A 14,177-nucleotide genomic window follows, 5' to 3' on the forward strand; every position below is an offset into this window, starting at 1 on the left:
TGTATAAGAGACAGATTCAGTATAATTGGGGCCGAGTTGACTACTTGGGGCCGAGTTGACTACTTGGGACCGAGTTGACTTGGGCCAAGTTGACCTGCTTCCGCACTCTATAAGTCGACCATATTATTATTATTATTAAATCGGCCCTTATTTTCCGATATGCGCGGACGGATTTCTTCTAGGCCTAGGCCTAATTATTACATGGAAGATTGACCGTGCAGGCCTAACTTCAGAGTCTGGTTGTAGTGTTGCTTGAAATGGCATCAAATAAAAGAGAAAAAAAGATTTTTTGCCATAGAACAAGAAAAAGAAGCGAGAACTGAAAACCAATAAATATGAGATAGTTGTATAATAAGACAATTTTACAGGCAAGTTATGACATGCAAAGCGTGTAAATTCGCATAAATATACTAATTCATAAAAATGGAATATACTGTACTACAGATAGTGATATTTAAATTTTTAAATATAATTTAAACATCCATTTGAAATTCCACTTTAACAATGTGTAGAAAATTTCACTGTTAATCTACAAAGATACCAGTTTTCTATCACGTGTTACGGATGTAGGTGAAGGATTATCAACGAGAACTTCAGCTGCCTCACCAATCACAATTTCAGTGACGACTTGAGAATTCACAGTGGATCTGCAAAAACAAACAATTAAAAAAATTAAATAACTGAAGAGAAAATGCATCAGCACAAGTCTAATTTACAAGCAATGCACTTTCTGTCAGCAATTTGCCTGCAGGCACATTTCACAACAATAAAATGTCTGCGCTGGTAAAACCACCTCATATTCAAGATTTTTAGACATAACATGAAATTGTTTTATGGGCGATGAGGGCTGGTTATGTTCATATATGAAGAACAAACTAAAGTAGTACCACAGTAAGCACAAAGCAAATAACCTACAGGCTACAGCACGCCAAAAAACATAGGCAATTAGAATCTAGGCAACAGGCAGAACTGGTTGATTTAACATGAGCCCACTACACACAGTTTGGCCACGTGTACCGCACTGTGTTGACCATTATATGACACACATTGGTGATTTTGTCCATGTGAAACACAGTACAAATAAAAATCTCACCATCTTTCCAAACATCTGGTTCTTCATCACTGTCATTGGGTGTAATCTTCAACTGCTCCTCCTCAACATCATCTGCAAAACTATCCGAGGTGGTGATGACATGTGGTACCACTCAGTTGCTACTCTTTCGAATGTAATGCATTTTTTTCTCAGTTACTTAAGCTATCTTGCACCATTGGTCCTCATTAGTGGTGTGGTATCTCGCAACATTGTTCCTCATCAGTGGTGTGGTACATAGCATTACTGGTCCTCATTAGTGGTGTGGTATCTTGCACCATTGGTCCTGGTCCTCATTAGTGGTGTAGTATCTTGCACCATTGGTCCTCATTAGTGGTGTGGTACCTTGCACCATTGGTCCTCATCAGTGGAGTGGTACATAGCATTACTGGTCCTCATTAGTGGTGTGGTATCTTGCACCACTGGTCCTGGTCCTCATTAGTGGTGTGGTATCTTGCACCATTGGTCCTGGTCCTCATTAGTGGTGTGGTATCTTGCACCATTGGTCCTGGTCCTCATTAGTGGTGTGGTGTCTTGCACCATTGGTCCTGGTCCTCATTAGTGGTGTGGTATCTTGCACCATTGGTCCTCATCAGTGGTGTGGTACATAGCATTACTGGTCCTCATTAGTGGTGTGATATATTACACCATTGGTCCTCATCAGTGGTGTGGTATCTCGCACCATTGGCCCTCATCAGTGGTGTGGTATCTCGCACCATTGGCCCTCATCAGTGGTGTGGTATCTTGGAAAATTGCTCCTCATTACCTTACACAATTGTTCCTAATCAGTGGCGTGGTTTCTTGCACAATTATTGTTTCTCTCCTGGAATGAGAATGAAATAAACAGAAAATGTAGAAACCTTTCTAACAAACATAAACTTGAACATGTATAAAATACACACAAAGAAATATATCAGGAGAGGAATATAAAGTTGTGGTAAACAAAGTTGTATGATAACACTAAAATTTCCAATGGGCAGGTGAACAGAATGAGGTAGTCTTGCAAAGTATATATTTACTGTATACAGTATATCAGCAGAACTAAACTATAAAGTCCTTCATATATTCGTTATTTTGAAGAAGAGAATGGGGCACAATTAGCTCATGAGAGTGGAACAATTCTACCAAAAGCCGGACAGATGGAATATGTAAATTACATTGCTCAATGAATTATTTCCAGTGATGACTGGACAGGGGATCCAAGGGGCTTACTGAACAGAAATTCTTTTGTATTTGTGTAGCGGTGACTCCAAAATTTCGCAAAAAGTAAGTTCCAGAAAGTCCAAAAGAGAACCCTGGTAAAAATGGTGGAATAAAATGCCTAGACAGAGGCGAAGATATAATAATACTAAACAATTTCTTCTTCACACACCCTCCCCACCCCCCACCATGCCAATCACCACCCCTATGCTACTGTACTAATTAGTAATACTATATGGTACAGACAGTCCCATCGGCAGTAATTATGATTCTGCGCACCTCACCCTTCCCTTGCACACCCTAGACATGCGACAGCCAACAATAAGCCCTCCACCACTACCATTGGTCCATAGATAACAGCAGTGTAAATCTGAAGCAAATTGTCAATATTCAACACACATTTAACTGTCTGAACCCAAACCCAGAAAACACCACAGGACTGTGTGTATAGAAGTTACAGTAATACATTTGCGAACGCCGTCACTGGCGATTTTTCTGATTTTTTTCACGAATATCTACTACTATCCCCCTAGTGTGTACCCAAAATTTTACATAAAACCCTAATCTAATACAGGCTAATTAGTATAAAAATGGGAAAAAATAGAAAATCCACATTGATGTCATGCTTAATCCATGGAGAACACTGTTGCTTATCTGCTGAGAAGGCAATTACGGTAGAACCCCTATTAAGAGGACACTTCAGGGCCAAAAAACTGTTCACTTAATAGGGGGTACCCCTATTCGGGAGACACTAACCAAAAACGTGAAATTTCCCCCTTAATATGGGTTTTCGGCCTTAGCGATATTCACTCCCAAGGATTTCGGGAGAAAATTCTGGTCTATTGCTCAAATTTCAAAATTTAATTTTCATATTACATACAACTTCAATTTTCATTTATTCAAAAAATCTGCGTAACAGAGAAGTAAAGTAGTAGGCCTAGAAGAACTTTAAAACAATAGAACAAATTCATTAAAACAGACAATTTATTCATACATATGCCAGAACAATTAAAATAAAAACCACATATGAAATTGGACAAATTCTCAAAATACAAAATTCAATCAAATCATTAAGGTGAGAACAGAACCCCACTTTAACAGATACAAGCAAAACCACAAAACATACTTAAACACACCGAACTAACTACCAAACAAAGATGGATTATTTTACTTGATTCAAAATTCTTTTTGCCCTTCAACTTCAGTTAAAATATCATTATTATTATTATTATTATTATTATTATTATTATTATTATTATCATCATTATTATTATTATGTAGTCCAACAAAGGCTTGGCCTTGACGAACAGCAGCAGAAAGTGATAATAGTTAGAAAGCGATAAAAGTTCCTTAACAAGTTGCTCAAAAATTGTGTCAAAATGTGTCAATATATAAAGTTGAGTGAATTGCTCTTATTTTTACTGTTGTAATGGTTGCGATACATATATAAAAAAAGTAAGTGTCCCCATAATAGGGGTTATCTGACCATTTGGCACACAAGAAAAGTGTCCCTGTCCACTTATTAAGGGTTGGCCGCAGTGTTAAAAGATATCGCCCCTCTTGGAATATAATATTCAGTCGATCCAGATGATGTCTACCTGTGTTTATTTAGGACCTATTTAGTGTTAAATTTTTGTTATTGCTAAATTGTAGGCCGTTTACATTGTATGAGTAGTCAAAAGACGATCGTTCGAAATAAAGGTATTTTATTTTATGAACAAATAAGAAAGGAAATGTTCACAATGGAAAGGTACAGGTAAGTGTAGCACTCAATAAAACAGTAAAAAATTGTCAAAGCTGATATTTTTACACCACAGTCTTGTTCGATTTGACGGAGATTGCTTATAGAAGATGAGCACACATCGACATGGCTTTAGTGTATGTCACACTTTAACAGTCTAGCTTGTGCTGATTGGTCAATACAGTAAACGTAAAATGAATGGTAGCTTGTTTTGCATACTGCCTGGCTGAAAATCATGGGCTGTACAAGTTGTAAACAATTGAGATTTGGAAGGAAACCGCCTTTCCAGCGCTTATGAAACTACTTTGAGAGCGACCAAGTTGAATTCCTTTCAAATCAGGTCGACCAAATAACCCTTGATTTCCAGCCCTGCCTACAAAATACATATTATTGGAAATATTGGAAAGTCTGATTATTCTACTGTACATACTGCCCCCTTGTTATAAACAAAGGATTAAACAAAAAAAACGAAAGCCACGGATCACAACTTACCACCGTTGGAATGAGGAAGCAATACGGAACCTGCGCAGGAGTTTTGAATCCACAAACTGGGATGTGTTCCAGCACGCTTATATTGACGAAACAGTAAACGTTGTAACAGACTACATCCATTCTTGCACCGACAAAGTTTAGTACACCATTAACTAAGCATGGGTGTCATAAGATCTGGAACTGCTCCGCAAGGAAAAGTAAATTGCCTTTCTCCAAAATAATCATGATCTTGTAAAGCTGAAATAAAAGAAATTGACCGACAAATTAAATTGGATAAACAGAAAATTGAGGAGAAATTTAAAAGTAATGACGTTTAGAATGGCATTGAAAGGCCTGGAACAGATCACTGGGTTTAAACTGAAGAACAACAAAACCGAAGCTACATATGAATTTGTTAATGAACTCAATGTACTACAGATTTGAACAATGATTTAGCAATGAAATGAAAAGTCTAAAAGCTAAACTAATGTATGATAAAGATAGTGAGGAAATACATATTTCTGAAAGTGTATTTAGAGGGATATTTAGTAAAGAAACAAAGCCTCAGCTAGGTCCAGACCATACTTCCAAAAAAGTTCTTAAATACTGTTGTAATGAACTAGCTCCAATTTTTAGTAAAATTTTTCAGTTGTCTGTTAATGAAGGGAATTGTTCATATCACACCAGTTCCTGGGGAAAAAAACTGTTATGTCGCTTAATGACTACCGCCTGGTGGCATTAACTAGTACAATGATGAAACGTCTGGAAAAATAGTTTTGAAACATCTGTTATCTGATATTTTCATTAAAGTAAACGGGGAGTGGATGATGCAATACTATGTTACCTACATGGTATTGTTGACCACCTTGAGAAACCAACAACGGCCGTTATTCATAGATTTCAGCAGTGCATTTAATAATACAATCCAACCACATATTATAGTGAATAAAATGATGGAAATGAATCAGCCTTCAAAATTAACGCAACATTCGGCAATGCCAACGTAAACAGCGGCGTGCAGCTGCCCAACGCCGACGAAAAAAATCACCGATGTGAAGATTTTAAGCCTAGCACAAGCTAACCCAGGCCTACGCTGGTACTAGTTGTACCAGTTGTGGTAGACACGACAGGATCGCCGTAAAATGTGAATATCAAACTGGATTGTATGTTTCATGCTTTTATATTGTTTTTACCTGCATTTTCGGTCTGACATTTTTTTTCTAAACAACACATTCTTCGTGTAAACATTAGGTTGTGCCTCCTAAACTCTACCCGCTAACTGGTTAATTTTTTTCGTGAGGTCATGATGGATGGGCAAAATGTGCTTGGCTGTGATGACGTCAGATCGCCCAAAGTTTCCTAGTGCGTGACTGTATGAGGCAGTTGTCATATGGTCGTCATACAGCTATACTGTTCTTGCCCATGTTTTATTATAAAATTCACAATTAGTTTCGAGTCGTACGTATGTATGTTTTGAGGCCTATGGAATAGACGCAGACCCTAGCACAATTTCAGAAGTAATTTGCTGTTTTAATTTTATAAATAATTATTAAAAAAGTCAACAAATAGGTACAGTCTACTGTTTTATATGAACAAAAGCTAATAATGTATAGGCCTATAACATGACAAATTAACTGTGTATGTGTGCATGTTGATGATGGCTTATTAATAAAAATAAGGTTCCATGAAAATGTACAGTATTGCATAATAAAATAACATTTTATTCATTTGCTTTGGATGTCATATGTCAGCTGTGTCTCCTTTCGAAGATAAAAAGCAGCCCAACAACTTCAGCTGTAGAAAACTATTATTATAATACTGTAAATGCTGGAATAAGCGAAGCACCAAACCATTTTTTCCTTGAATAAGCGCTGGGGCATTATCGAGAGTGTATTATATTTCCTTGTGTGTAATGAAAGACTTTGAGAAACAGGGTTTTAAATACAAGGTGTATGTTGAAATGAATAAATAACAGAATGAAGACACAAGCATTTCAGTTATAAACGTTTATTTACGATGACGAAAGACTTGTGATAGGCTAATGACCTACGGGAACATGTGAGATAGGCAACATGGGAACGAGCATGGAAAGCACCATGCCAAAATATTTTTTTAATAAGCTCTCAAATAAGCGCCACACTGAAGCCTCTCTAAATGTATTCGAGCATTTACGGGCTAGTGTGTAAAGAAACATGCCATACAGTAGTCAGCAAGATCAAAGAGACAATAAAATCTTTATTTATTTGAATTATTGTATTATTAAAACTTCTCGTGTGGTTTTCCCACTGTAATCACCAATGATAAAATCGGCTAACTAAACATAAGAAGTGGATATATTACAGTCTGGCTAAGTATTCCATAGACTTAAAGTGAGGTAATGCTGTAATTATCAGATGTAAACAGCTCACAAAACATGGCTGCAAACTTGTTGTCAGTGGTGTACAGTATCATATACCTATAATGGTTTTTAAGTCTGAGCAGACAGAGTTTACGTAAATTTATAATATTGGTAAGATTATTAATGATGGCTGGATTTTAAGCTGGCGTGGAAGTACTGCATGTGTTAATTAATACTAATCAGTGATGGGAAAATCAAGCGATGCGAAATCCAGTAATGTGACGAAACCAGTGAAGCGAGACCTGTGCATTCGCTGCCTTCAGACTAACTAGGAATTTTTGACCTCGGATGTATTTGTTTGCATACTTGCCTGAAGGAATTGATGTGCGATACCGAGGTTAATGGTTTTTTTTTTTTATTATACAGTATCGGCAACTCAGTTAGGAACAAAGGGTTGATTATACGTCGCGTGACCACAGATTCTTATCTGCGCAGTCACAATGATCGTCGAAGGACTGAATTCATATTGTTTCCAGAGGCTTCGCTAGTGGCGGGTCCAGGGGAAAAGAAGCCCAGACACCAGTCGGAAACCTCTGGACCCCTTGCTTGTCAGTGAATTCCTGGCACCGCCCCTGGTTGTTTCTCCAGTTCACTACCTCCATGCTTCATAGTTTGTAAAAAAACCTGTTCCCCAGGTGTCAATTTTCTGGACGCACAAGCACACCACACAACACAAATACCTGTAGCCTAGGCCTAGTAGTACTAGGCCCTAGGTAGTGTAGTACCCAGGCCATGCATGCAGCATAGCCTTCTAGGCCTTCTACCTAGGGCCTATTTATATACCCTAGCGTTCAGTATTATTTAAAGCATTACTTCTATCTCCTTAACTAGAGTTACTTACCATGTTGAAGTTTAAACTGAAGCAGTTGGGTTTTTTTTTTTAAAGAAACCCTAGCCATAGGCCCTAGGCCGCCTAGTTGTTGTTCGTGCACGTGGTACAGTAGTTGACCTTGACCTTGTGCATGCTGCTTTGCTTTTAGTCGGTCTCTAGAGGGCGATGTTTTTGACATATTATATTTTGGACAGTAAGAATCGAGGTCAGCTGTTTTTTTAGGCTAGCGTAGCCTACGTATTTTAGGCTTTTTTTTACCTCGCTGGCTGGACCAAATGTGGTATTGACCATTTGTTAATACTTTTCTGATTCATATTAATCATGAGCCAAGATGAATTTATATATTTGCTGATGCTAATTATTTCTATGCCTCTAGGCTATGTGATACAACGACGAGCTACAACTCCGAACCAAAAGAAATGGATCTGCACCGGTGCAGGACTCGGGATGGTCGCCGTTGTTTGTCGAATGAATATGTTTCATTCACTTGTAACCACGTTTGTAAATTCATTAATTATCAAGTTTTCAAATAAAAGGTACGTACAAATGGTTCTTCAGCTCTAATGTGTTATGGTATAATATGGGAATGGAAATAAATGAATAAATTGTTGCTTCCGAGGCCTAGCTAGGCCCATAGTACTAGGCTAGTAGGCTAGCCTAGGGCCTACTGTATTACCAGGGAGTTGTTATAGTGACTATAACAACTCCCTGGTATTACTTACACTGTCAGTATGGAAATATAGTAGAGTTGTTAGTACTGTAGTATTCTTTATCAAATCCTAATCTAGCATATAAATAGTCCTACTAAATTTCTTGTGTAAATCTATTTAGTTTTGATACTACTCAACGACGAAAATCAGGATTGGATAGGCCTAGAGTCTATATAGGCCTATTAGTATTACATTTCTGCATACCGTAAATGCTTGAATAAGCACCACTCTGCTTATAAAATTTTTGGAGGCTTCAGTGCGGCGCTTGTTTGAGAGCGGCGCTTATTCGATAGAGGCACTTATAAAAAAAATATTTCCTTGTCCGTTTCCATGTTACCTATTTCATGTTTTCCCATAGTTCAGTAGGCCTATCATAGGTTCTGTCATCGTAAAAAAAAATGTTTATATGAAATGCCTGTCTACTTTGTGTTTATTTTTTCATTTTAATTAACACTGTATACATTTGAATTTAAAACCCTGTTTCATCACACACATGGATAATATATACTCGCTGCAGCGCTTATTCAAAAGCAGCGCTTAACGAAAAAGTCATGTTGGGTGCGGCGGTTATACAGGAGCAGCGCTTAGTCGAGAGCGGCGCTTATTCGAGCATTTTCTTATTCACCCTTACAGTGGGTACTGCATTCCCTCTTTTGGTCCATATTTATCACTGAAGTTTATTCATATTCTTTTATAGACATTGCCCAACATTGTCGTTTGTGTTCGTGTTCACCTATCTTGCTTTCTTCCGCACAACGCATTACTTCGGATTGCCAGCACCGACTTCGTTCTCAAATGTGGTTCAGCTATTGCTAACATTGAGGGTATGGTATAGTGCATTAGAATGTATTTTGCAATATGAACTTGATTGTGCAGAATTCATTAATTCTTTTAAATTTCATTCTCGATCTTATTTAGAAGTTTTTTATTCGTGAGAAAAAAATCCATGTGTGGACCAGAGGGATTGGAAGGGGACCACCCAGTTGTAGCACCAAGGGGGCAGGGGGAATTTGGCCTCCCGTTGGGCAGGCCTGGACTCCCTCATCCGACGCACAGCCATACTAAATCATAAAAAAAATCTCCCTGTGAACCCAACAGGGATTTTTAATTCCGAGACCCGGACGAGGCATTAGTCAGCCTTTTGGTTCAGACCCGAAGTTGGCAAATTTCTGGAACCACCACTGGGCTACAGTATACAGCTTAACCACTTTTTAAATAAATTTACATTTTTATTGATACATACAATTGTATTAAACATTCAAAGCATATGTGTCAAAAAATTATTATACATAGGTTGAAACAATTTTTTTTTTTTCGCCACTTACACTATAAAAGAAAACTTTAATTTAATTACCAGCCAGTTGATCAAAATAATATGTACAGTGAATGTAGAAAGAGCATATTTTTTTCTTCTCCTTTCTTTAAATTTTTAACTTAAAACTGATAACTACATGAGAAGCAATTTAAATTAATGTTTTGTACCTTTTACCAGATGGTTGGAATAGCATTTGAAGTACAAGACTCATGGAAAGCAAAGGAAGAAATCTCAAAGTCTGAGAAAAAAGACGTAGACAACAGAACCCTGATGGCAGTTATTGACACACCTGGAATGCTGGATGTGTTCATGTATGCATATTGTTATATTGGGATTTTAACAGGTGAGCATCACTAAGAGTCTTAAAATGGGGGCTGGTTGAAGAGGGTGGAGTGGTAGGGCTCAATGATTAAACATAAATGTAGGAGAATAACCCATAACTCATTTGTGCTGATTTGCGTATGGTCGTAGTTTATGACTACTGGCTGTAAAGAGGCACTTATATTAGCTACATGTTCACATTCCACAATGACAGGGGCAGAAATGAACCATAGTATCGGGGTAACCCCTCTACTTTTCCGAAAGATGCAATGGGTTCTTTCACATGCACACAAGCCAGATGTGTACACTGGACTACCATTTTATGTCCTTATTCGAGAGACTTGGTTCTACCAACCGAACCCAGGGAGAAAAGCGGCTGGAGCAAGCGCTGATGTTAAGGCTGTAATTAGCGGCGCGCCTTTGCCTTACCGCTGGGCCTAAGTGAGGGGGTGCTAGCTGGCAAAAAAGGATAAGAGAGGACTATTGAACTGCTTGACCATAATTTTTTTCTCTTTAGTAGGAGGGAAACTGTTGGGGGAGGGGGCACATGCCCTATAACTCTGGTTCAAGAAGGAACAAGTTCAGGACCTGCAAATATCATATAATAATAATAATAATAATGCATGTGTCTTTGTAAAAGACACTTTGTCTAATTACCTTGCCCTCCAGATGAGGTGTTAACTGTTGATTCTGTATATACATAACTTACTTTCTGAAAATTTCTTTTTCTTTTTTAATTCTTCAAGGACCATATTACAAGTATAAAGTTTATGCAGATATGATCAACCAGAAACAGGGTGTTAATATACCAACACTTAAGCCGGCAGTACATCGTCTTAAGTACATTATACCATATGGTGGCGCCTACCTCATTCTTTCTCAGTACTTCGTTATTGACTATCTCCGGACAGATGCGTTCTACGATAATCCTTTTTGGTACAGGTAGGTCTGATTGACACCATGGTGTATATTATACAAATAATGAATGTTTATGAGTGCAGTGGAGTAGAATATTTCACGAGGTGAAAGGTTGGATATTATGTTCAAACAAAGCGCAGCTGAGTTCAATAAAACTTCAAATTGCTAGGCAAATTATTCTTGCTCACGTTGCATTTGAAATTTTTTTCGTCTTGGAAATGAAAAAGTACTATTCAATAATCGTTGACTAGTTAGTACTTAAATAACCATAGAATATTCATCAATCAATTTTATGTGACCTGTTTTCAACCAATCAAATTAATAGAATAATTATATATACAGGTGTTGTATAACACATTTGCTACCATGATGTATTTTAATGTTCTTCCTATTTTACCACAAAACATGTTTTAAGGGTGTCTGTTGGCTTTTTAGTCTTTTTTTCACTTGCAACATTAATATTTTTCAGATACCTTTTCATGGTTCCCGTGTTTATTGTGTTCAGGCTCCGAATGTTTTCTGCATGGGTTCTATCGGAAGTTGTTTGCATTTTAGCTGGTCTTGGCGCATATCCTAAAGAAACCAACCCTAAGTGTGCTCAAGGTCCTACTCAATCTGTACCTCAAGACAGGTAAGAGGGTGAAGTAAATAACAAAGCTTAAGCTTTTTTCTCAATACATCAGAATCATTATTTCCTACCATGAGATTTACTATGGCTATGGCCCAAAAGATAGGGGTAGTAACAGTTGCATATCTAGGGCGCACGCCCCTCCAAAAATCACTCGCCCCTCCAAAAATCACTCGCGTCGCCCCATTATCCCCCCCAAAAAATCATGGTCAAGTAGTTAAAAATCACCTAAAATCACCTTATTTTGCAAATTAGCACCCCTCAACTGATCATCGAGCCCCCTCCCCACTTCAACTTTGCACCTCCTATCAGCTCCCCCACTTCAATACTGGGTAGTAAAAAATTGCTACCCACCCTCCTGCAAAGCCCATGTTAAACAAGTTCTCGTAATCTTGAATGCTTCGATGAGGCCATTATTAATAGAAGCAGTAGAGTTAAACAAGATCTATTAAGCAATCAGCCAAGTGTTTCTGGAGCTCCCCATGAGGGCAGTATAATAGAGGCATTAGAGTTAAAAAAGATCTATTAATAAGTTATTAATCAATTAGCCTCATGAGGGCAGTACAATAGAGGCAGTAGAGCTAAAAAGATCTATTAATCAATCAGCCAAGTGTTTCTAGAGCTTCTGATCGGAGCTAATAATATGTACTTTACTAGACTAATTACTGTATTCATATTTCTCTATTCATTTTTTCAGCGAGTCAACAAATTATGAGTACAACTTTGATACAATCCGTAACATTGATGGCTACAACTGTGACACCACGTCCACACTGCGTGATGCAATGCGCTACTGGAATATGACCGTCCAGTGGTGGCTAAAACACTATATTTATATAAGATGTCCAATAAAGTCTCTAAGGTGAGGAATTGGGTTTTTTCATCTTGTTGATGGATTTTAAACACCCTTTGAAGAACTGGACACTGTCTTAGAACCATTTTTACAATTTATTTTATCTTTAGCGTTTTACTAGACAAACATACAAGCATGATGCTCTTCATTTAATCAGGAATAATGAATATGTACATTACCCTTTTTTCTTTCTTTCCTCTGTTTCAGAACATCTATAACGTTGTTGGTGAGTGCTTTCTGGCATGGTATTCATCCTGGTTACTTCCTTAGCTTTCTGACCATTCCCATAATGCTAACAGCAGAGGATGTTATGATACAGGCATTTCGTACAGATGAAAATGCCAGAGTGTACCGTAAACTCAACTGGTTCTTCCGTAGCAGAGGACTGGACTACCTTGCCATGGGATTTCTTCTCTTAACCTGGAATGACACGATACGATTCTGGAAATCGGTTTATTTCATTCCACACCTCTTTAGCGCTTTGTTTATCATTGTTGGTTTGGTATTCAAACCAAAACAAAGTTATCGAAAGCTAAAAGAAGCAAAGGAAAGCATAGAGAAAGTAAGCGATAGTATTGGGAAGAAAACAGATTAACAACTTATTACTGTATTATGATGCTTATCAGACTCGTTGCCAGCACTAATTTACAATGTCTATTTGTAAAGCAGTTTTATAAAATAAAAAGGTGAGAATTATGAAATGGTAATCTGGACATTTTTGTAAATATACCTATTATAAATAATTATTTTAATATTAAATGCATATTTTTAAAAGGTGTGCTTATCATTTATGTATATATTGCATTTTTAAGTGTCTCCCATATTTTGGCAATACAGTACTGGGTTTTTTTGATCATTCTCTATTTTATATTTTATGTCAAATGAATAAAATTGAATAAAGAGCCGTGATCACATATTGATGATGTTTGAACATCTTTAAATTCATTTTTCTGTAATGTGAAGCAAACTATATATTTTTGCAGAAAATGTTCTAAACAAATTAGCATGGTTCCAAATTACTACTGTCTACAGTTTAAAACTCCCTAGCTAGTGGAAAAGAAATATAATGTCAGCACAATGCACTGGTAGTGCAAACAAACCAAAATTCAGGGAGTGGGGGAGCCAGCCAGCCCCCTAAAATTGTTATTAATAAAGGAAAATTGCATTCAAATATTAATAGAGTGCCATAACCATAAATCTTCTTGCCTCAGGCCCGACCATGGCAGGGCTGGGGTGGTGCACACCCTCCATCGGTCAAAGCTCCTCCCTGGGTAATAAACCTCAACAGAGTGCTGAAAATTCTTTTGATTCATTTGTGACCACGCAGACCTAATAAACTAGAATTTATATTAATTAATGTAATTAATTATTTATTAATTGGAATTGGAAAAATATTTAACTTGCCATTTTAAAAATGCATGTCTGGATCTTGACTTTTACTGACGGAGGACTCCACTGGGTATGCGCCCTTGAGCGTCGATCGATGCGCAAAATTATAAGGTGGTTCTTTTTGTTTCCTTTTAAACTAAGAAACAATGTGTAAAAAATGTGTATAATACTTGTGTATAAAAACAAAAAAAACGTGCAGAGTCTGATGCTCCGAAGAGATGGATCCAACAACTGATGTCAAGGTAGTGCCGCATTCATGTTACTATATTACTTGCATCAGTGGCGTATCTAGGGGTGCACAGCATGCTCTC

The 14,177-nt window shown here is 37.5% G+C and overlaps 1 protein-coding gene and 1 long non-coding RNA gene across 5 annotated transcripts; one reads left to right on the top strand and one right to left on the bottom strand.

Annotated features, from left to right (window-relative positions):
• Nucleotides 1-106: 106 nt before the first annotated feature.
• LOC117107477 lies at nt 107-12,789 on the bottom strand. Of its 2 annotated transcripts, none has more exons than XR_004445243.1 (4): nt 12,657-12,789; nt 4,524-4,760; nt 1,094-1,913; nt 107-647 (listed from the first exon to the last, which is right to left on the bottom strand). It is a non-coding gene; the product is annotated as an uncharacterized LOC117107477 (long non-coding RNA). The 2 variants fall into 2 exon arrangements; XR_004445242.1 differs by lacking the exon at nt 12,657-12,789 and adding an exon at nt 7,742-7,855.
• On the top strand, nt 7,839-13,397 carry LOC117107476 (lysophospholipid acyltransferase 7-like). Of its 3 annotated transcripts, none has more exons than XM_033249176.1 (8): nt 7,839-7,937; nt 8,109-8,268; nt 9,140-9,266; nt 9,935-10,100; nt 10,825-11,020; nt 11,466-11,627; nt 12,322-12,486; nt 12,685-13,397. In XM_033249176.1, exons 1-8 carry the CDS (start codon nt 7,898-7,900, stop codon nt 13,070-13,072), a joined length of 1,404 nt encoding a protein of 467 aa, XP_033105067.1. In that variant the 5' UTR covers nt 7,839-7,897; the 3' UTR covers nt 13,073-13,397. The 3 variants fall into 3 exon arrangements, with proteins under 3 accessions (XP_033105067.1, XP_033105066.1, XP_033105069.1); XM_033249178.1 differs by having other exon boundaries at nt 7,914-8,012; XM_033249175.1 differs by having other exon boundaries at nt 7,898-8,268.
• The last annotated feature ends 780 nt before the right edge of the window (nt 13,398-14,177 follow it).

This window comes from Anneissia japonica, unplaced genomic scaffold (assembly GCF_011630105.1).
Source record: "Anneissia japonica isolate Jap-2015-1 unplaced genomic scaffold, ASM1163010v1 scaffold284800_len683186_cov164, whole genome shotgun sequence".
NCBI classification, from domain to species: domain Eukaryota; kingdom Metazoa; phylum Echinodermata; class Crinoidea; order Comatulida; family Comatulidae; genus Anneissia; species Anneissia japonica.